This window comes from Tachypleus tridentatus, chromosome 9 (assembly GCF_004210375.1).
Source record: "Tachypleus tridentatus isolate NWPU-2018 chromosome 9, ASM421037v1, whole genome shotgun sequence".
Lineage (NCBI taxonomy): Eukaryota > Metazoa > Arthropoda > Merostomata > Xiphosura > Limulidae > Tachypleus > Tachypleus tridentatus.
This window is the reverse complement of record NC_134833.1, coordinates 27,881,699-27,906,017: the sequence shown is the minus strand read 5'-3', so window position 1 is coordinate 27,906,017 and position 24,319 is coordinate 27,881,699. Positions and strand designations below refer to the sequence as shown.

The window sequence follows — 24,319 nt, the reverse complement described above, 5'->3', positions numbered from 1 at the left end:
GCCTGTTTAATGATGGCATTCGAACTTGCGACCCTCAGCATATATATATATATATATATCATCTTCAAAACTTGAAAGGTTTGAAAGTGAATATTTTGTCTCTCTACCTGAAAAAGTGTTGTAACGTAAATTCAAGTTGAAAAATATATTTCAATTCAAGTTTTGAGTAAACCCGATGGTACTAGTTCCAGTGTGGATTTCTAATTAAACTTACTTGTTTGCTTGTACGCGTCTCTCTCTACTGTACTATAGAAAGTTGATATTACAGTTTGTCAACATTCCAATTTCAGTGCTGTGTGACTGAACACTATATGAATAGATATAGGTAATGTAGTTTATAATGGATACTATAAAAACGCTGGTTAAAAGTCTGATTATAGTTTAAAATTCCTTATGCGAAGAGTCATATTTTTATTGGTCACTTGCACACTCGACAAATTGATATTTGTTATCAGGTTCTTGTGTCGTTTTAAAGTCATCAAAATATAATCTGGTAAAGGATTTCTGATGATACAATTTGTGACGTTCAAATCTGTCATTTTTTTATTGTAAATAAAGGAGTCTAGAAACGGGAGTTCATGGCCTTGTCGGTGAACTTTGAATTTAAGATCTGTATGTTGAAAATAATGAAGAGCCATCCCACGCCTTCCTCAGCAGCGTGGTTAATCTGTAGTATGAAGGAAGCGGCATCATAGTGATTAGATACCTTTTTGGTTCGCTGAAATAGAAAAGAAAATCAGGTAATCCGCGAATAAAAAAAGTCTAACACCCGCTGCTCTGTAGTAGTTTCGTTTAAATGAAGATATATTCGTTGAACCAGCGTTTCTCATGTCAGAGAAAGAAAAGTTAAAAGAATTCATTTTGATTCCATACTAAACATCATGATACAAATAACTGACAAACTGCAAACAAGATTTTCCCAGTGGTAAAATTAATGAATTTCTAAAACGCATGTTTAAATAATTTCATTTATTTCCTTATATTTTGATATAACTGCTCTTTGCATACATGTTTTGTCTCATTTAACGAAATGTTAAGACTTAAATGGCTGCAAATCTATATGCAACTTAGCAGAGAAAATATTGTATTTCTGGAAAAATAAAAAACTGTCTTTGATAGTATAATCATCACGAGTTAATGCTTCCGAAAATGTAACTATAAAACAGAAAATTTGTAACCAGATAACCTTCCCTATGAAGCTAGTAACAATCAGTATAACCAGACAACCTTCCTTATGAACTTCGTTACAATCAGTGTAACCAGACAATCTTCCCTATAAACCAAGTCACAATCAGTATAACCAGACAACCTTCCCTATGAACCAAGTCACAATCAGTGTAACCAGACAACCTTCCCTATGAACCAAGTCACAATCAGTGTAACCAGACAACCTTCCCTATGAACCAAGTCACAATCAATCTAACCAAACAACGTTCCCTAAACCAGGTCACGATCGGTCCAACCATACAACCGTCCCTATGAATCTAGCAACAACAGTACAACCAAAAAAGAATCCCTATAAACGTAGTCACAATCAACCTAACCTGATAATCTACCCTATGAACTAGTCACAATCGGCCTAACCAGACAACCTACCTTATGAACCTCACAACACCACCAGAATAAAACATTCTGGTTATCTTAAGATATTTATTTTGTGACATTAAATTCTCCTTTAATTCTAATAATTTCCTTTGTAATTTACCTTCTTGATTCAAAATTCAGTAGGTAAATTCCCAAACGAGCGGGAAATGCAGATAAAGAAAATTCTATTGATCTAATGATACTTGTCTCTGATCTCTCCTAAAAACAGTTAATGTGAAGAGAGAAATGGATAGTGGAAATTCACCTGGAGAAATATCAGTTCTAAGGAGAAATGACTAGGTGATAATTATCCCAAGTATCCAGGAAATATTAATGTGCAAAGAAATTATATCTTAAGGAAGCTGAACTAGTTTTAGTTATTTCAAGTCTCTCCTCAGGCAAACTGATGTGGTAAGATGTTTTGTTGTTGTTGGAAATTAGTGTAGATAAAAATATTTTCTACATGAAACTCGTATGAAAATAAATGTTTTCTTCAAAAAATAAACCTTTTTTTTAGAAGTGGGATGCGATGTCTCTGTTTATTAATAAATTTGACGATACATATTGTACTCGAAGTTTATGTTGCTGTGAACAATTTGCTTTGTAAATGAGAAATTTTAATTGAAAAATTGACCGGTTGACGAGTTCCACTTAAGATCAAAGTGTCCGTTGAATACCATAATCTTAATAAAACTGCCTTCTCTGTAGTCTTACACTGCTAAATTAGGGACGGCTATTTGCGCTAGCAAAGAGATTCAAAACAAACTATGACACAATCGCGCTACTTACAATAACTTCGGCCTGGCATGGCCAAGCGCGTAAGGCGTGCGACTCGTAATCCGAGGGTCGCGGGCTCGCGCCTGCGTCGCGCTAAACATGCTCGCCCTCCCAGCTGTGGGGGTGTATAATGTTACGGTCAATCCCACTATTCGTTGGTAAAAGAGTAGCCCAAGAGTTGGCGGTGGGTGGTGATGACTAGGTGCCTTCCCTCTGGTCTTACACTGCTAAATTAGGGACGGCTAGCACAGATAGCCCTCGAGTAGCTTTGTGCGAAATTCCAAAACAAACAAACAAAAAATACAATAATTTACATAAAATTTCTGTAAACATTTGTTTTCAGTGTTTATTGTCTTTTGGTAGTTGGTAAAATAATAACTATTTTGATCTGAAACAAGTTAGTTTAAATGCTCACGAACCAAAGAGTAATTAGCTGTTTAAATATTTGTAAAGAAAAGACCGCCATGACATTCCTGCTGGCTCCCCACTGCTTCAGCGGTAAGTCTACGCATTTACTATGCTAAATTCAAGGGTTCGATTCCCCTCGGTGGACATAGTAAATAGCCCCATATGGCTTTTTTAAATAAGAAAAACACGTACGTATTCCTGCCGAATACTGTTATTTTGTAAAGTATGCTTTGTTTTAGTGCGCATGCTCAAAGTTACTCTTGTGTCTGGAAAAACAGCAACGCAGCATTTAACTCATTTCAACAGAAAGTGTTTCTAGTCCATGTGTTTCTAATCCATCATTTTCACGAGTCACAAAATTGGTTTTACGTTTTCGGCAAAGAATAGTTTGATTTTCAAGACAAAACGCCCAGATTATTAGAAATATCCAAACCCAATAACAGTCCAGATTACTAGAAATATCAAAACCCATTAAAAGCCCAAATTACTAAAACGAGTTAACACAGCCAAAATGACTGTAAAAACCGAAATAGGTTAACATTTATTAAAATAAAGATAACAAGCAGTTTTTAAAGTCCAGATTACCCCAGTTAAAAATCAGTTTACACAGTCAACATTGCCACAAACACCAAAACCAATGACATACCACAAACATCAAAAACAGTTAACATAGGCAAGGTTACCACAAACATAAAGACCAATAAACATAGTCTAGATGATTATAAACACCAGAAATAGTTAACAATTAGCATTACTATGAATATTAAAACCAGTTAATAGTCCAAATTACCAAAAACACCAATACTGGTTAACAGTCCACATTACCATAAACATTAAAACCAGTTAATAGTCAAGTTAAAAACAAACATTAAGACCACTTGGACGATTGCCTTCCCTCTGACTAGTGCATTTCAAAATTAGGTACGGCTATATCAGAATTAAAAACCTATGATAACGTAAGGCACCATCTAGGTTGGAAAAAATTACATTTGTAACACCTAGTGAACAGAAGCAAAAATACACCAAGTACTCAGACACTTAGGTATCATATCGTATTGCTTCATTTTTGCCAACGGCTAAAGGAAAGTGGGCCATTTTCTGGTAATATAGCTCTGTAAGCGATTATACGAGTAAGTACAAAAAAATGGCCTGAAACCTTAAGTGCTTCCATCTTCACAAGCAGAAATCTCTTGGATGGTATTGTTGGTTCGTTTTCTGAGAATTCTACGAGGACATAAGAAAAACATAAAAATATTCTCAGATTTTCGCGCGGTTTTTTTTCGGTAAAATAATTTACTGTGCAAGTTAATCCAACGTGTTAATAAAACTACAATATGAAGTGGAAGTGTAGAATTTGTGAAGTAAATTGATTAGGGTCGACTTTATTCTGGGAGTTACAAAAAGTTGGTGAACTTTTGTGTAAAGTTCTGTTCACTGGGAGTCAGACAAGAGATGGGTTTCTCCTTGTGGTAAAAATGTAATTATTTATAATCAAATCAACGTTTACAGATTTGTTGTTCTAAGTATCTTATATATGCTGTTAAGATAACATCTGTACAATGATGTATTACTATTATCAACTCCTATGTTTTTATTTTTAGTTTGGTTCGAATATCGCGCAAAGCTACACGAGGGTTATCTGCACTAGCCATCCCTAAATTAGCAGCGTAAGACTACAGGGAAGGCAGCTAGTCATCGCTACCCACCGCAAACACTTGGACTACACTTTTACCAACGAACAGTGGGATTGACCGTCATATTATAACGCCCCCAAGGGCTGAAAGGGTGAGCATGTTTGGCGTGACTTTTTTTTTATTAAACGTTTAGTTTTCTTAACTGAAACATGAGCGATTTACAACTGTTATTGGATTGTGTTTTACCTTTATATCACTGATACTGGTGGAAAAAAAAAAGTAAAAACACATAACTATGTAAAAAACATAAATTTTAATATAATCAAAAATAGTACATCATTATTCCTAAAATTTTGTAAAACATGTGAAGAAACTTATTTACACTTAATTCAACTCAGTCCCCTTAAAAACTTTGCATAATAGCTTGCATCATAATCCAAGCTTCTAAAACTTCTAAGGCTGATATTCAAGTCATCTATAATTCATCATTTTTTCCCAACAGTAAAATAAGGTTTTCTACTTCTGAGGTTTTCTCGAATCCTGTGAGCATCCATCTCCCGAAAGTGTGTATCGTGGGTGCCATCAACAACAAGGTCCTGAAGCCTCTGCACTTCTTTCTGTGTCACTTCTCTGAAATCTCTTCTCATCTGCTGTAGAACCTGCATCAACAAACAAAATAACATTTAAATACATATGGTAGAACCTACGTCCATAAACAGAATAACATTTAAATACATATGGTAGAACCTACGTCCATAAACAGAATAACATTTAAATACATATGGTAGAACCTACGTCCATAAACAGAATAACATTTAAATACATATGGTAGAACCTACGTCTATAAACAGAATAACATTTAAATACATATGGTAGAACCTATGCCCATAAATAGAAATAACATTTAAATACATATGGTGGAACCTATGCCCATAAATAGAATAACATTTAAATACATATGGTGGAACCTATGCCCATAAATAGAATAACATTTAAATACATATGGTGGAACCTATGCCCATAAATAGAATAACATTTAAATACATATGGTGGAACCTATGCCCATAAATAGAATAACATTTAAATACATATGGTGGAACCTATGCCCATAAACAGAATAGCATTTAAATACATATGGTAGAACCTATGCCCATAAATAGAATAACATTTAAATACATATGGTGGAACCTATGCCCATAAATAGAATAGCATTTAAATACATATGATAGAACCTATGCTAATAAATAGAATAACACCTAAATACCCACAAAATGTAGCACTGTTTTTAAAATCCATCTCTAATTATAGGTTTTTAATAATATTGTTTGGAATGCTATAACATTCACATTGTTCATTTATTTCACAAATTATCTGTATCTTATCAGTTACTCTGCTCTGCCCTAAAGTAATAGTTGTGTAAAAAATACATTTTTAACACTGGTGTATGTGCCAACAAATACTGTATTACTTCAAATTTAAAGACACACCTTTTGTCACATTTTTCTGAACTGAAAATTAGGGTGCATTTTAAATGCAACATATTTTTCACTCTTTGAAAGTCTTGAAAGACACCATTTTCCTTGAACAACAGAGATTTTCAAAAAATCCTGCATTAACAAATAGATTGGACTATATGTTAAAAAGAACTTAGTTTAGAAAGACTAGAAAAACAGGTACAAAACGTCAAATTTGCTGATGTCAATACCTCTGGCAGTGTAGTTGGATATCACCATCTCCAATCTTTGACCTTCCTGTTGTTCAGATGCTATTTTATTGCTTTTTTTTTTATTTTCATTGTATTTTTTACCCATGAGAAAGCGTTTTGCGTACAGTGTCGAATTTAGAAGAAAAGTTATTTTGTGCACCAAACAGATTGGGAATCATGCAACTGGTAAAAGGTATACATTGAGTGAGGCAAATGTGCATCGTTGTCGTGGTATGAAAACTAAGTTGTTCTCTTGCAAACAAAGTCTACTCCAAGAAAAGGAAAACATCCTGATATTGATGCTGTATTTTAGAGAGTTATGAAATCAAGAACTGCCTGTAACAAGAAAAGTACTAACGTTAAAAGCAAAAGAATGTGCAGGAAATGATATTTCTTTCAAGGCTACTCGTGGCTGGTGTGAGAAATTTATGAAAAGAGAAAGTTTATTATTATGGCAAAGAAAAATAATTGATCAGCTATTGCAGTCAGATTATGCAGACAATGGAACACAAGATGACATTCTTTGGGACAATAGTGAATCAAACGATGAAGATACTTCATAATATAACAGTGAGCCAGAAGAAATATCAGAGTAACATTCTGATTAAATAAAGAAAGCAGGAAGAAATACTATTGTAATGAAAATTTAAAATTTTCTGTATATTTATATATTTTTATTATATTTAATTTTAAATACATTATTAACATTTTTGATTCATTAATAAACTCTTTTAAAACATGTTTACTCCTTTTTAATTCTCATCTAATTTTTTTTCCTGAAAATGCCTTTAAAAAGTGGGCTGCATCTTATATTTAAAGTAATATATATTGTGTGTGTGTAGGTGTGTCTGTCTGCCTGTCTCTCTCTGTCTGTGTCTGTTTGCTTGCTTTCAAAACTCAGCAGTTCTTCTTTGCTTGTAATTCATTTCCTCCAAGCAACAAAAATGTCTGTCTGTTTGCTTGTTTTCAAAACTCAGCAGTTCCTCCTGGCTTGTAATTCAATTCCTCCAATCAACAAAAAAATAACGTAAAATCCAAAGGAAAATATTCAGAAGGACTTACTGAATCCTTAAAAACATAGGACAAAATACAAAATAGACATTATACTACTGACATCCTTTAATAAATTCCTATCTGGTATTGGTCATTAGGATATGTACACATATTTATAGGAACTCACAGTTATTTACTGTTGTTGTTTTTTCTGAATCATTACAAACTGAGTTGAAAAACCAAAACAATGGATAAGCGACCTACTATAAGTTATAAAATTAAAGACAACACTTCAAAACGGAATACTTACCCTAGTCTGAGCTTTCGCTCTCTCCCTCAGGTCTTTACGTTCTGTAGCTATAGACTCTGCCAGCAAGGAAAACTGAGAATAATAGCTAAGAAGAAGCTAGTTAAAGAACAACTTTAAAGAAGATATAAAGCAAAACAACAACAATAACTAATATGTTTTGATCAAAATACTTTTGATAGCAGTAGTAGACAAGTAAAACAGTGTGATTATTCATGGCCAAATAACCATCATCACTATTTTATTAGGGAAAAAGATTTTATCAACAGTCTGCAAATTTTGATACCCTTCATTCCTGTCAAAACATCATGTATTATTTGTTTTTTCTTTAATCATGATTGCTGTGGAAAAGCACACGTCATTTTTTCAGATGAATTAAAATTTCTGATTGTTAGCATCTAGTAATGGAAAACCTTTAATTAAACAATAATGTATTCAAACATTACTAGGCTACTACAAGACAGTATCCTGAGAGACTAGTTAATGAAAAATGTATAGTAAAAAGATTAAACTAATTACCAGTATGAACCAACTGGTCAAACAATACCTTCATTCAATAAAGTGTTGTTAGGAGTGGATGGCTAGTACAAGTATATTTGATGAAGCTTTACAATTACTGGACATAAAAATTTTCTTCATTCTTTGGAATATGTTGTTTTATAATAACTGCTCCTTATTAACTTAATATTCAGTAAGCATGTATAAAGGATGCTTCATTTTATGTATAATGGCAACTAGGAGCTTTCAGAAATTTAAATACATATCTAGAATAGCCAAAAAGTACTGGTTTAGCCCTTCCCAGCTAAGCATCTTCAGTTTTTTTTGTATTATTATTATTATTATTACAAAATCACACAATAACATTAGGTTTCCAAACATTCTGGTCAAACATTTCCTTCAAGTCACTTACAACACAAACTATAATCTTCACATTTAGTACTTTGTTTTAATATCAATTTTATTAACACTTGTTTGAATTTAGAAACAGAAAAAAAATTCCTAAATTGTTAACCTACTTAACACTTTTTAATCTCCAGTATTTTTTGTTTTTGAAGTAGAAACATCTAAACTACATCCTTAAAACTTGTTAACAAAAGAAACTAGAATGGAAATCTGTTGTTTTTGTACTCAACATTAGCTGCTTATTTCTAAGATTATCTAGTTTGAAAATTGTGAATTTTTGTCCTTAATGTTAACTAAAACTGTACAGTTGAACAAAATGTAATTTTAGTTTTATAGTTTGGACACTTCTAAGCCTAACAACCATAAAATGTTATGTGAAAGCTAGGACTACATTCTTTATGTGAAAGCTAGGACTACATTCTTTATGTGAAAGCTAGGACTACATTCTTTATGTGAAAGCTAGGACTACATTCTTTATGTGAAAGCTAGGACTACATTCTTTATGTGAAAGCTAGGACTACATTCTTTATGTGAAAGCTAGGACTACATTCTTTATGTGAAAGCTAGGACTACATTCTTTATGTGAAAGCTAGGACTACATTCTTTATGTGAAAGCTAGGACTACATTCTTTATGTGAAAGCTAGGACTACATTCTTTATGTGAAAGCTAGGACTACATTCTTTATGTGAAAGCTAGGACTACATTCTTTATGTGAAAGCTAGGACTACATTCTTTATGTGAAAGCTAGGACTACATTCTTTATGTGAAAGCTAGGACTACATTCTTTCTTACAGTACTTGACATGCAGAACACCTTTTCTTCCTCTGTGGTTCACAACTTTCTAAACTTTTAATTATTGAATCGACAGCTTTTATATATAGTCAGACCTCTTTTGAATTGTCCAACTTTATCATGGCATTAATTTTGGTTAATATTTCTTTGATTTCCTACTAGTTAGTCTGTTTTGTTGTGATAATTACTTGGGCAGTTCCTTTTCACTTTATGGTTACAAGCGTATTGCATGATGGCACATTCACAGTCCATGTAACCTTGAAACACAAGCATGTGTGAAATGACACCTTTTAGGTCAACATTTAGAGATGTGTTACATAATGGGTACAACCATGTCCAAATCTTATTACAAACTGTAAACTTACCAACACTGATCAGGTCTAACTTCCATACTGTTTAATGGTTGTTATGTTTTTAACAACTGAAATATCTAATATTGAACATAATGAAGTATATGCTATCCTTCATTTCACAAACACAAGTGCAGAAACAAATTTATAGTGGTAGCAGGCTGAAGATGGTTAAAGAAACAAATATATTTTGATGAATATTTAATACACACATGTAAATATACATCAACCTACTTATTACATATTATTTATATTTATGACCTTTAAATTCATAAACACCCAAATATGCATAGTACCATATATATCAGTTTACAAACTCCTGAAGAGACACAGTCTACAAGTTTATTTTCAGTATTACTGGACTTCAGGCAAAACATATCAGCTTATACACACTTCAAAAGGATGCAAGTTCTCCAAGGACTCCAAGAAGTCCTTCTGCTGAGTAGCCTCTCGTTTGGACTTCTCCTTGTGACGTTCACGAAGCTCACGCAGCTGTTCCTTTTGAATCTGAAGTCCTTCTTGAAATAGTTGTCCTAACATCTGAGGGAAAAACATTCAAAATTAAATGATTATATAAGCAACTGGGATTAGTAAAAGCATTCTTACCCAGAACTCTTTACTTCATGTGATAGACATAACATTACCACTCGTACCTGTCCCACATGCAGGTGTAACACTACCACTTGTTGTACCTGTCTCATATGTCTAACATCTTTTGTATATGTATTAGATAAGTAATTCTAATACCAGATAAATATGACACTCAGTGTTCATCTTCTATGTATATGGCTATAACACCACCTGAATCCAATATCAACTATATCTGACCTATATGTGCAATCATAATATGATCTGTTTTACATGCCATGAGTCACAATATACAAATAAATAATTTCTGTTTTGGCCATTGCTAGCTACCACCAAGGTCATTATAATAAATATATATAAATGTATGCTGCATTGAGATTTAAACTATTTAGACTAAACATTTGTTATAAGCTGTAGTCATTCTAGAATTAAAAAAGCGTAATTTATATTTATTTTCTAATTTTTTTATGATATTTATGAGATTGGTCAAATCTACCAAATATGTATAGGGATTCCAATTTGATAACAAAGATAAATAAAATAAAAGCTTTTTCTTTAAAAAATTTGATAATTATATGGAAATTATGAAGACTTCACATGTGAAATTTGAAATTTTCCTAACATGTAAATGTGTTTTTAATCCTGAAATGAAAATTACTCTGCATGTTGGATAGTCAACATTATGCAAGAAAAAATTATATAAGAAAATCTTCAATTAAAAAATCTTAATACTTAATTCATGGAATAACATGGAAAATTCTGTAAATGCATGTGTACATTATCACAAATGATAGTATAATTACTCTCATGGATACTTTTATGGTTACGAAATGGGTGGATTCCACCCAATGCATAATGGAAGGGTTACCTGTCAAAATCTATATGTTAAAAGCAATGGGTTTTCAATAATCATATAACATATTGTATAGTTTTGACTGTGACAAAATTCTAAAAGTGGTATACCTGTCAGATATCTATTGATTGATTGATTTAGTGTTTTATGGCAAAAAGCAGCTAGGCAATCTGCACCAAACATCCAGGAAAAAGGTAAAAATAACTTAAATGTAGTAAAATTTGTAAAAGGAAACAAAGGTAAAAACAAAACAGCAATTAAAAACAGAAAATTGCATAAAACCAATGTTGACATCCAGTCTACAAAGTTGTAAAGGACTTCCTGTAGCAGAATGGTAATGATCATAACCTGCCAGAAAGACTTAACAGGTAAGTACAAGAATCACCGTCAGTCACCTGAAGTTGGTCTTTCCAGTCCTGGTTCCAGGTTATGTGTCATTATGGCCAGTACTAAAAGGTAAAGTAATAAAAGTGTTAAATGACATGCAGCAAAAGTGTAATAACAACTCGTCAGGACGACTAATGGGTAGTTCAAACAGCAGCGTTAGTCACCTGAAGTTGGCCATTCCAGTCCTGGTGTCGAGTTATTTAATGTTTTGGCCATTTTACAATGTCAAATTGAACTAGAGAGATTGAGACTCTGAAAAGGGAACCACAATTAAAAAGGTGGAATGAATAAATATCAAACACTTAAATGAGGTTAAAAAGATTAATGGCCATTAAAAAACCAAAAACTTTATCAAGATCGACAGTGTTACCATCACCAATAACACTGTCCAATGTTACAGAAAAACCCTGGGACAGAACATGTTTAAAATAGTGCTGTCGTTGTCGTTGAGAGTCATAACGATGGCAGGAAAGTAAAATGTGGCTTACAGTGATTTGAGTGTTAAACACTAGTGCATCAGTTCCAGATAAAATAAAACAATGAGTTAAAAAACTGTGACCAATGTGTAGTCTAGTTAGAACAACTTCCTCCTTCCGAACCTTATAGAAGCTAGACGGCCAAAGCCCAATTTGGGTTTTATTTGAAAAAGCTTGTTGTCACATTGATCACTCCAAGTGGACTGCCAGCTGGCACGGAGCCGAGCCTTGAATACAGGACCATAGTCCATGTACGGAATAGGCACAGTGGTGATAGTGCCAGAGCAGATAGATTTAGCTGCCATGTCTGCAAGCCCATTCCCACGAATACCAACATGGCCTGGTATCCAGAAAAACTGGATAGAAGTAGATGTTAATGAGAAATGGGCCAGTTGGTTTTGAATATCAGCAAGAACAGAGTGTGAACCAACGTGAAGTGAGTCCAAGGCCAGCAGAGAACAAAGGGAGTCAGTGTAAATAGTGCAGTTGGAGTACTGCTTAGCTTCAATATGATCAAGGGCAAGAGATATGGCGTACAGTTCAGCAGTGAACACAGAAGCTATAGAGGGGATTCTGCGCACAACCACTGAACCACAACAAACCATGGCAGAGCCTACAGAGTCATCTGATTTTGAACCATCCATATAAATTGAAATAGAAAGGTTGTTCAAAAGATGTTCAGTAAATAAAAGATGGTACTTCCAATTGTGAGTATCTGCCTTTTTCAGATGACTTAAAGCCATGGGGAGATGGGCTGACCGGTGGATTCTGCAATGTTTTCCAAGGACAGACCCAATTCATCCAATTGCGCCTGGATGCGAAGCCCAAAAGGAGCAATGGCAGATCATCTGTTTTGAAATATAAGGCCCACTGAGGAAGGAAACCACATCCCCAAGTGGGATGCTTTGGTAAGGAGTGAAGTTTCAAAGAATACAGTAATGACAGTTGCAAAGGTGCAGAGAAGGTTTGCGAGATTCCACATATAAGCTCTGAACTGGGGAGGTGCAGAAAGCCTCAGTGCAGGGTCATAGTCCTTGATGATGAATGGGGTCCAACATCTTTAAGGCCGAGGGTCTGGCAGAGCCATAGACCACTGATCCATTGTAGAGTTTTGAACGAATAAAAGCACGATATATCTTTAACATAGAACATCGATCCCCTCCCCAATTGGCAGTAGAGAGGACATGGAGGATGTTCAGTGCATTTGACCTGTAGCTACTTTAAGTGTGGTATAAAAGTCAGCTTACGGTCAAAGATAAGCCCCAAGAACATGGTCTCAGGGACCACTGGCAGCGAAACTTCACTGATACGGAGTTCAGGATCAGGGTGGATACCCCATTGGCAGCAAAAGTGCATGCAAACTGTTTTAGAGAGAGAAAAATTAAAGCCGTTCGCCGTAGTCCACTTCAGTACACGATTGGGGGCAGTTTGTAGCTGCCACTCAATATATCTTATGTTTGACGACTGACACGAGATGTGAAAGTCGTTGACATAGAGCCCATTCGCAACAGTGAGAGGGAGTTGTTCAGTGATGGCATTAATCTTTATACTGAAAAGTGTGACACTCAATACACAGCCTTGAGGGACTCCAAGTTCCTGTACAAAAGAACGGGAAAGTGTCGAACCCACACAAACTTGGAATCTCCTGTCCATTAAAAATTTTTTAATAAATATGGGTAAATGGCCATGTAACCCATATATATAGAGGTCTCGCAAAATGTCATACCTACATGTTGTGTCATAAGCCTTCTAAATGTTAACGAATATTGAAACAAGATGTTGGTGTTTGAGAAAGGCTTCTCCGATTGATGTTTCAAGTCGAATTAGGTGGTCCGTGGTGGAATGCTGTCGTAGGAACCCACACTGGGTGGGCGAGAGGAGGTTGTTTGATTCAAGGAACCAAACAAGACGAGCATTAACCATCCTCTCTAAGGTCTTACAGAGACAGCTCGTCAAAGCAATTGGACAATAGTGTGAAGGAATCTTGGGATCTTTACCAGGTTTAGAGAAAGGTAAGATAATAGCTTGGTGCCAGGCATCAGGAAAACATTCTCCTGCCAGATCCAGTTAAAAACAATTAGAAGAATATCAAGAGAAGCAGGAGAGAGATAGTGCAGCATATCATAGTGTACATCATCAGGTCCAACAGATATACTGCCAGACTGATGAAGGGCCATTTTCAGTTCCACCAGTGTAAAGGGACGATTATAGTCAAAGAGACAGTCAGTTCAAAAGGAAAGAGGTGCACACACTGCCCGAGTCTTGATGACCAAGAAGGTGGAGGAACAAGCAGAAGTGCTAGATACCTGGCAAAAGCTTTCACCTTGAGTATCGGCGATGCTCCGGACATCAGCTACCTCTTGGCCATCAGAGAGTAAGATGGAGAGGGGGACAGAATTGTAGTGCCCACTGACCTTTTGAATCCTGTTCCATATCACCTTGAAACTGGTGGTAGAAGGTATGCTAGTTGTGAACTTAATCCAAGATTCATTCTGGCTTTGACATCTTACTCACCTAGCATGTGCTTGGGCCTGTTGGAAAGCGATGCGGTTTGAAAGTGTGGGATATCTATGGAAAGTATCCCAGGCCCATTTATGAGCCTTCCATGCCAAGTGGCAAGCAGGATTCCACCACGGACGAGGATATCATGGAAAATGTGTCGAGGTTTTAGGAATACACTGAGCAGCTGCATGTGTAATACAGTCAGCTACCACTGCCACACAGTCATCTATTGATGGCTGATTCATGATGGCAGGATCAAGTTCTGCAAGCGCAGTGAACCAGTCTGCCTGATCCAGCTTCCACCTGGGCACGCGGATAGGGTGGCATTGACCACGGCCAGTCTCTCTCAAAAGTGTAGGAAAATTATCACTGCCTAGTGGATTATTGTCAACCCTCCATGAAAAATGGGAAAATAATGAAAGGGAGCAAATGGAGAGATCAATAGTGGTAAAGGACTGACTAGGTGCATGAAAATAGGTGGAAGAACCAGTACTGATTAGAGAAAGATTGTGATCAGAGAGCATACGCTCCACAGAGCGACCCCTCCTATCAATAACAGAACTTCCCCAGAGAGGATGATGTCCATTAAAGTCCCCAGGATTAGACAGCAACTGTTCAATGAGAGCATCAAGGTCTGATTGATCATATGTCTCTCCAGGGGACAGGTAGAGAGAACAAACAGTGATGGTATGACACAAGAAAACACGGATGGCTACGGCCTCCAATGGTGTGTTGAGTGACAAAGAAAGGGTGGGCACATGCTGATCAACCAATAGTGCTACCCCTCCATGTACTTGTCCATCACACAGCCTGTCAGAGAAAACTGCCAAATGGTGACTATATCAGCAGGTTTTAGAAATGTTTCTTGTAAGGAAAGACATACAGGATGGTAGGAAGCAATCAGTTTTTGATATCGTCCAGATTAGAACTTAAACCTTGACAGTTCCATTGTATCAAGGTGGCCATTTTTAATGGCAGGTAGGCGAAGTGGCTGGAAAACCCTTCTGTTTAGACCACGTCTTTTTTCCTTACTGTCCTTATTCGGAGGAGATCTTTCAACCTCCATGGATCCTGCCCTGGGTTGATTGGGCAGGTCTTTGTTGTTGGAAGGGGATTCCAGTGACTGAGGACGCGAACGAATGATTGTTTTGCATCGTGGGGTTGGAGAAAAAGATGTATCAGAAGAAATGCCTGTATTTGAAACCGAAGGATGTGGATCTTGAGATTTGTTGGAAGGTATGGGAGGAACAGAGATGGGTGTAGAAGTTGATTCATCAACCTTTTTAACCATGGAGGGCAAAAGGCTTTTCATTTGTTTTGAAAACGATTCTCTTGGAGGTATAGAGAGATCTGTCTGCACTCCCACTGTAGTTGTGGAACAAAGCACAGCAGCACACGTCAGAGATGGAGTGGCGAACAGCAATTTCCGAGCCTCAGGATAACTAATGTTATGGGTTGTTTTCAAACACTACACCTCTTTCCTCCAACCATTTTGAGCAAGAACGAAAGTAGGAAGGGTGGGAACCATTGCAGTTGACACAATGTGGATCCGTGTAACACTCATAGGCATTGTGGTCCTTGCCACCACAACGAGCACATGTCAGGGAACCACAAGAGGAAGTCTTTGAGTGGCCGAACCTCTGACATTGGAAACATCAAAGAGGGTTTGGAATGTATGGCTGTACCCTGCAAATTAGATAACCTGCCTTGATGGTGGCATGTGCATGTGGTGATGTAAATGTCAAAACGAGGATATTTGTCAGCAGTGTAACTCTGTCTTTGTGAGTGGAGATGCGCCTCACTGCAGAAACTCCTTGAGTGGAGAGACCAGCGAGAACCTCTGACTCAGGGACATTCTTCAAATCCCTCTCAACAATAACTTCTCATGATGAATTCAAGGTAGCATGAGGGGTAACCTCAATAGGTACACCCCCAATTGCCTTTGAATTCAAGAGGAGTTCACTGTGTTGGGATGTGGATGTCTCAACCAATATGTCTCCAGATCGAAGCTTCTTTACTGACTTTGGAGAGCCAGCAAGTCCCTCTAGTCCCTTATGAATAAAAAAGGGGGTCATTTGCCCTAAAGGTTTTTCTGAAAGAGAATGTAATATAAGAAAATGGGGTACAGGTGTTACAGATGTTGAAGATTTCTGCTCAGAGTCTTCAAGACGTGATCGTTTACCTATTAACTGTTTTTTCACTATTTTATTTAAATTTTTCTTTGGAGAATCCATAGGAAAAAAGGAAAATTTCGGTACCCATTGACCCCACCCACCATGGAGCCCTACGAGGGAACGCACTACAATGTCATGCAAGGACATTGCAGCAATGCCAGGGTTTCGTGAGCACTATACTCAAACACCAGCATAAGACACAATGTGGCCAACACCCATTGAGAACTTCCAACACTGGTACTTGGTTGACTCTAGCCCAAGTGGACCAGCCAACTGACCCAAGGGGGCCACCCAAAGGCTGCCCATTTACAGGAATTCAAGGCCAAAGTGGTGTGTTAGGGTTGGACCCCTCAACCACTAGGATCCTCTCCTCCCCTTCATGGGTCACCACGCACGGCAAACACGTGGGGGATGTTTAGATCCCAGAGGAGGTAAACTGAAGGAACAGAACCTTCCCTGGGAGGTCCCCTCATCACGTACAGGAATCCACACCAAGGGGTCAGATATCTATAGGTTGGTTTTAGTTGTACCTGTGTCCTATATCTGACATACATACCATACATCTAAGTGTTGGATTTAATTGTACCCGTGTTCAATATCTTACATACATACCATATTTCTACATGATGATTATTATGTACCTGTCATATATCTAACTTTTGGTTTCAGTCATACCTGTGTGGTGTAAATCTTGAAGTTTGATGATAAACTTACAAGTTCTTCTTGGGTCCTTTTTCTTAACATACGAGATCTCATCCTCAGATGATAATCATCATAATAATGTTTCATTTGTGCAGACTGTAATCTCTTGTTTCTTGTTACTGACTTCACGTTCATATGTAACTGCCGCTGGTCAGACAAGTTTCTCTGTGAACAAATTGAGAAACATTATTATTAAGAAATAAACTTCACATTAATCAACTTTGTGAGATTTTATAATCATAAACCAGTTTTACAAGACAGAAAAAAAGGATTTCATCACCAAAGAAGTATTAATTTACACGTTAGTATAATACAAAAAATACAAGTTTTGATTAAACTAGAAAGGTTTAAAAGAAAACTAAATGTTAAGTCACTTCACTGATCACAAGGGCTTGATACCTAATACATCTTCTAGTTAATCGTTAGAACATAACAGAGCTTCTTCATTGTCTAATATATTACTATGAACACATTAAAACGATTTTTTAGCAATACTGAAAGTATGAATAATTTTGTCATACTAATATTTCAGCTTTTATATATCAGTAATATTACAGCAGTTATAATGCTCAACAATTTAAAACACCGTGAGACCTGGAAAATGGCTATGAAATTAACTTTTCCAACTTTACTCTTGCTGGTTATGTTTAGGTTACCCACAATATGTTGTCAGTTGGTAATCAGAATTTTGACAATTTAACAGATTACAATACCAGGTAGCTCTTGTCATTGTATGAAAACTATTTGTACTTTATTTACAATAAGAAACTTGCTGCTAAAGCAAATAGCAGATGATTTAATACACCAAAGCACGACTATCATAACATAACCCCCAAAGAACTACAGGTTACAGATAGTACAGTTGATTTCTACACAGCTCAACCTGCATGTGGTGCCAGCAGGTACTGTGTTTGAAATTTCTGTAACTTCATTATTTCCAGCTTATTGAAATTTCAAGAAAGCAAAAATAATAAATTTCTTTAAAGACCATACGGTAAAACAATTAAATAACAATACAACATGCACTTATGTTTTAAAGTCTCCTAGTTATCAAACTAATGCAAAGTTACATATGATGCAAACATTCCAATTTCTATCACTTGCCTTAAGTTAGACTGAAACTACATGCAACTTACTAACTTTCACATCTGTTTAGACATCTGGTGTGCAATGTATAACAAGCCTAATAATACCATGCAACAACTGCACTAGGTCAGTTTCATACTTGTGAAGAAAGAAATCAATCATTATTACTAGATTTAAGAGCATAGATTTCTTGGTATTAATTTCAGTGTATTTATACTAGTTTCAGAAAAAACTGTGTAATGTTAAATCAACTTTCAGCTCACCAATCTTTGGTTATTAGACTTCTCTTTTCTCATGATTTCTGCCAAGATTGCCTGCCTTTTGGTTGCTTCCTCAAGCTAAAATATAAATGAATCACCTTAAAAATAATAAACAAATATTTAAAACTGCCTGAGAATCAGTTTCATGATTTCATTTTTGAGAAACAGATAGATAAAATTTACATTCATTGTGCTTTTCAATTAAACAGTGTTTAATAAAATACTTTATATTTACAATAATGTCAACGGTGGACTTACTTATGACACAAATAAATGTTTTCAAATTTACTGCTTTTAAAAAATAAAAATGTATTACATCACCTAAACATTAAATAATGAAGTTAAATGTTTTTAAAGTTAAATATCAAAATAACACATTGTAAAATATAAGACAATGTTAAAATTCTTTATTGCAATTTTATTAGCTCAATGTAATAATTACTTGTTCAAAGAAGTGAATCATTATTAGATGGAAGAATTCTATAATAAACAAAAAGGTTTATGAAGAATATTTTTCCCACTTATACAAGTAATTATAGGTTCATCAAAACAAAGTTCAGCTAATTAATAACTTATCTTAAACACTTGATCAAAAAACAAAACAAAAATAATATATTCAAGAAGTTCAATATATAGTCCTAGTCAAAGTTTAATCATTACGTTTTGTAATGTCAAGCATTACTATATTAAATCCATCTCTCACTTTAAGATACAAAGACATGGTAATAATTCAAGCTAGAAACCATACAAGTTTAATTAACTTAGTAGTTCAGAGTGATTGCATAGTAATTTATATTTAAGTGGCTTGTTGGCTAGCAATAAAAATTAAATACTATTAGAAGCTTAACTAATAACAATTCAATACTAAAAATGTGAATACATTTAGCTAAGGTAGTAAAATAAATCAAATACTGTCGTACATACTCATCACTTATGATTTATCATCATCATGATATATGGTTTTTAACACTTAAATGGTTAATTCCACTAACATCACATAACATTACTTCAGATACTTTTCCTTACATGGTCAAGAACATTTCAAAGTACCTGAATTTGAGCATGTGACTTTTTCTTAAGAGTTTCTTGAACATTCTTGCACATAACATGAAGATGCTTCTCGTACTGTTTCTGCATCCGTTTAAGAGCAGCTGATGAAATATCAGCATGTGGAAATTCCTGCTGAAGTTCCTGTACAAGATTTTGGTTTTCCTGTTGTACTGAGGAATAATCTGAACCTAAACAAAATCAGGAGTAATATCAGCCCTATTTTATTTACTTTAATTAGAAACAAAAAATAATTAATGAAACATATTTATAAAAAAATGTTTAATACTCTACAAACATCAATAAAAACTCACAAGGTTGGAATTGGGAGGTCATAAACCTCAACTTCTACCGGGACAAGCTAAACGAAGAGACTTCCTCTACAAACCCTTATTAGAAAAATTTTTCTTTTAGTTTACACAATAAAACTGCAGTGATTTTTTCCCTTTCTCATAACAACAGACAAATACGATAAGGACACAAACTATTGTTTGAATAGCAAAATAAGATAAGAAGAGAAACTAATGTTTAAATGGCAAAATAAAAATGAAGATGAAATGTAAAAATCACATGCAGAAAAGTAAGAATATTTTATATTTTAGGCTTAAGATTGTACAGAAATCTTGCACACAAAATAAAGATTGTACAGAAATTAGGTGCACGTATAAATGATGAAGCCTACAACAACAACAGTACCACTGCTTACTGAAAACAGCCAGTTGTGTAAAGTAGCACAAACATAATTAATTTATTGATAAATTTAAACGTAGAACAGGCCAGTATGAGAGAGGGGTAAAAAACTCTAACTTCTAAAAACAGTATTTCAGTCACAGTGATGGTTATATATCTATGTGAAAAGTATAATGGGACTTAAGATATCTAGAAAATCAATATATACAACTGTCAAAAAAAAAATATATTTCTAACTGTACTGTAGGACATTACACTGGATTATAGTATCAAAAAAGGAAAAATGAATTGATCCAGTTTTCCCCTTAGGTGTATTTGTGTTTTCTTATAGCAAAGCCACATTGGGTTATCTACTGAGTCAATGAGGGAAATCAAACCCCTGATTTTAGTGTTGTATGTCCAAAGACTTACCACTGGACCAACAGGGGACATTCCTCTTACGATCTACAAAGTGCACGCACTGTTAGACAATAAGAAAGTCTGTGAAACAAACTATGCTTTAAAAAAATTATTGTAGCTTGGTTAATTCAGTCACAATCATACTGTTAACAAAAAATCTTTATCTATAATTAAAGGAATATGTTGTATAGTTCAAATAACTGTTAATTTAACTCTTACATAAATAGTGTATAACTGTAATAAAGTGTTCTGTATGTAGTTGTGGCATTCTTTCAATTAAATATTAACAAAGTCAAATGTTTATTGATACTTTATCTTAGGTAAACATTATATATGCAAATGGTTATTTTTATACAATTTCATATCATTTTCACCCTGTGTCTATGGCTATTCCCTGAAGAATGGCAACCCCTTCTCTTGAGGTGAAATAGAAACATACTGAAATTGATGGAAAATGAGGTTTTTCTCACATAAATATGTTACACTGAGTAGTCTGTAAAATAGGTGATTATGAATTATGGGATACCACACTTAGACCTTTTGTCTTACTTGAAAGTGTACTTAATTTTTGCCACTCTTTTTCATACTCTTATTTTGGAAAGCCTCTTCAGCATCTGAAGCCAGTTAAAGTTCTTAGAGCAGAAGTCAACCAGTAAATAAGCATACAGAACATACATCGTATTTTAATCAATAAAGATTTTTACTTTTTACATTTATGTCTGTTTGGTGTTTCTTCTGATGTCCCTGTTCAATTTATCATTTTCATAACATTTCCTTTTGGCTACCCAACAGATATTAGCATACATGAATACTACTGCATACTGCATTATTTTTCAGAAAGTTAAATCAATGAAAACTACAGAAAGCTTCACTACTTGGTGAAAGTTTCTCTCTTACTGTCTTCTTCTTGGGTTTGAACAATTTTACACTTTCTTTTGGTGTTCTACTTATTTTAAGAATTCATTGATTTTTACTAATAAAAAGGCTTCCCTTGGTAAGCTAATTGACTCTCACAAAAGTAAACCATATTAAAAAAGAGGACAAATATAACTGTTAGTAGAAGTTCTATAAGCTATCTTCTTTAGAGAAATGTTCATGACAGTGTAAACCATTTTAAGCTACTTCACATGATAAATTATTCAGTGGTAGATTGGAATCTTTCTAGCATGTGTGCATGAAAAATAGCAAACCAGACTACTGCATTACAAGATAATACTGTTGTGAATGAAAGTAAGTTATTAATGTTATGTATTAAGAACAATGGTTGGAAAGTTGTCCACTCTAAATCTTTGTATTATCAGAGATATGTTGATAACAGACTGGTCATCTTTAGTGGTCCTCAATATTTCAGCAAGTATTTGAAGAATATTAACCAACATAAAAACAAAGGAAGGTTTGAACACTTTAATGTACTGTGACTTCCTGTTGAAAGAAAAGATAACATTTCAGCTTTAGCGTGGAAGACGAAATATTGTCTTCTTTTCTCTCTTTCAACAGGCATTTAGAGTACATTCAAGATTTTAAAGCTATTATGTCTACCTTGCCTAAAGTTCCACTGAAACAGCATGAAAATACAACTTTTACTATGAATCATCAAAAATAACATCAGATTAACTTCCCAAATATATTAATCTGAAACAGCAACAGTAATTTTGAACATAAAGTTTATCATAAAAATACATTTAGAAGTTAATGTTTTTTATTACAACAGTTGGATTTCATATAACTTTAACATATTAATTCTTTGTGCTTATTAAAACAGCTATGATGTATTAGAGTTTAAATACTTTTTAAGTACTTTAAAATAATAATAGTTTCATAAACAGTATAATGGATAATACCATACATAACTATTCAAATATGGTTGATAGTATTAAGCAAGTAATATTGATTATTCCAACACAAACATCTACAATGTCACTGTATACTGTTAAGTATGTATTAAGTATGTACGTAAAAAAAATTTAACTGCAAAGTTATTTCATAGAAAACCTATCCACAAGTTATTTTAAGAGTCATTTTTAAACCCAAAATATTTTTAAAGTATAAAAACAGAATTTAATACTGAAGAACATCTAAACTGACATATATAGATCTTAATGTTCTAAGTGCAATTCTATTTATACTCTCTCAACGAAAATATGGGTAGAAACATGGAAATTTAGTAACAAATAATAAAATAAAACAAGGAGTTAACTGAATATTATACAGTGAGGTCACTACATACTGGTAAACCACTTTATGTTGCTCCAATGGACAGCTAAACTCACTAATGCAGCAAAAAGAGGACCTTACCCTTACCTTGTGCCAAGAGACTTGAACTCGACTGAAGAGCAGAAGACAAACTTTTCCTTCTGTGGTTTTTTATTCTAGAAGGTCTACGTAAGTGTTTCGGCAACAGAACTTCTGGGAAAAAACTGCATTTTCTTTTAAACTTATAAAATATTTTATAACAACAATGACATTTTCAGTTTAAATGGTACCTTATGCACATGGAGACCAAACAACCAAGTCAAAGACTCCAAAATTTCAGGTCTTAGACAATCCTAATTTTGAACTGCCAAAACCCAATATTCAACTTTATAAGCCCTTAGGCTTACAGTTGAGATATCAGAAAACCCAAGGGAAAGGTCATCAGCCAGCAATACTCACCACCACAAAGGTCTCTGAACTGCTTGGTGAAGTGAATAAAAGGGAGATTGCCACTTTTTATAATCCAGAACCTTTCAAACTTCAACACACACTTACTGGCTCTACCAAACTCCTTGTAAAAACATGCATACATTTTAATGAGTAAAACTTGCAAGTGCTATACAGTGGTTATATTTCAAAATTTCTATAATATTGTTTGGAAATATTAATATATTAACACAAGGAACAAGCATTTAATTTTAGTCTAAACAGTTCTTTACTTTTAATTTAACTTACAAGTCTCCAACTTACAATACACAAAGCTTTAAGTAAATGTTTAATTGACTGTGATAAAAAAAATTCTATTATACAACAGATTCAGAATGTTATATTTATAAATATTATAAATAACAAATCTGATGTCAAGACAACAACAACAGTGTAATCAAACAAGCTTTGCTGTAACAGCACAAAAACTTATTGTTGTGGAGTCTGTCCACAATTTCAACAAAAAATTATTTTATAAACAGATGCAAGGAGATAAAGCAAAAGAAAGTATAGCCAGCTACTGTATGCACACGAATCTGAGAAAAATATAATTATTTAGCAGAAAATTGGAATAATTTAGTGTAAATTGTCTTAGAAAGTGCTCCATAGTAGTATACACATTAAAATCAGAAACATTAATTTTTCTTTAGCTCTTAGCAAAAGCCATGACAAATTGTTTAGTGATTTCATGAGTAACACTTGAATCAGTTCTTTTGAAAATTTATCTGTAATTTCCAAATAATAACTGCAACTGTTTATAACTCATTTTCAATTTGTAGGAGAATTACTCAGAAAGACTAAAAACACAGTTTAAAGGTGTTTTTCTCTCTCGGTTGGTCAGCTTTTACTGATAACTTGACAAAATCCATTTGAACACAACTTATGTTAACTTGAATTGCAGTAACTAGCCACTTTATTAGCTTCCCACCTCACATAAGGTAGGACACCCTTCATGGGACTCAGTGTGGTAAAGACCATACAGGATGGTGAAATATCTCTGTCCCTTTTTTGTTTTGTTCTTT

At 34.5% G+C, this 24,319-nt stretch overlaps 1 protein-coding gene across 13 annotated transcripts in view; it reads right to left on the bottom strand.

Annotated features, from left to right (window-relative positions):
* Nucleotides 1-4,697: 4,697 nt before the first annotated feature.
* Nucleotides 4,698-24,319, bottom strand: part of LOC143224926 (centrosomal protein of 95 kDa-like) — a 51,529-nt gene continuing 31,907 nt past the window's right edge. For 7 of the 13 annotated variants that reach the window (XM_076453417.1, XM_076453406.1, XM_076453409.1 and 4 more), the window contains 7 exons: nucleotides 22,914-23,024; nucleotides 19,533-19,720; nucleotides 18,486-18,560; nucleotides 17,149-17,301; nucleotides 9,861-9,994; nucleotides 7,412-7,496; nucleotides 4,698-5,062 (listed from right to left, as the gene is read on the bottom strand). In XM_076453417.1, the coding sequence (XP_076309532.1) occupies nucleotides 4,889-5,062; nucleotides 7,412-7,496; nucleotides 9,861-9,994; nucleotides 17,149-17,301; nucleotides 18,486-18,560; nucleotides 19,533-19,720; nucleotides 22,914-23,024 (920 nt within the window). In that variant the 3' untranslated portion in view covers nucleotides 4,698-4,888. The remainder of the gene's footprint in view (nucleotides 5,063-7,411; nucleotides 7,497-9,860; nucleotides 9,995-17,148; nucleotides 17,302-18,485; nucleotides 18,561-19,532; nucleotides 19,721-22,913; nucleotides 23,025-24,319) is intronic. The other 6 variants (XM_076453418.1, XM_076453413.1, XM_076453414.1 and 3 more) reach the window with 3 other exon arrangements.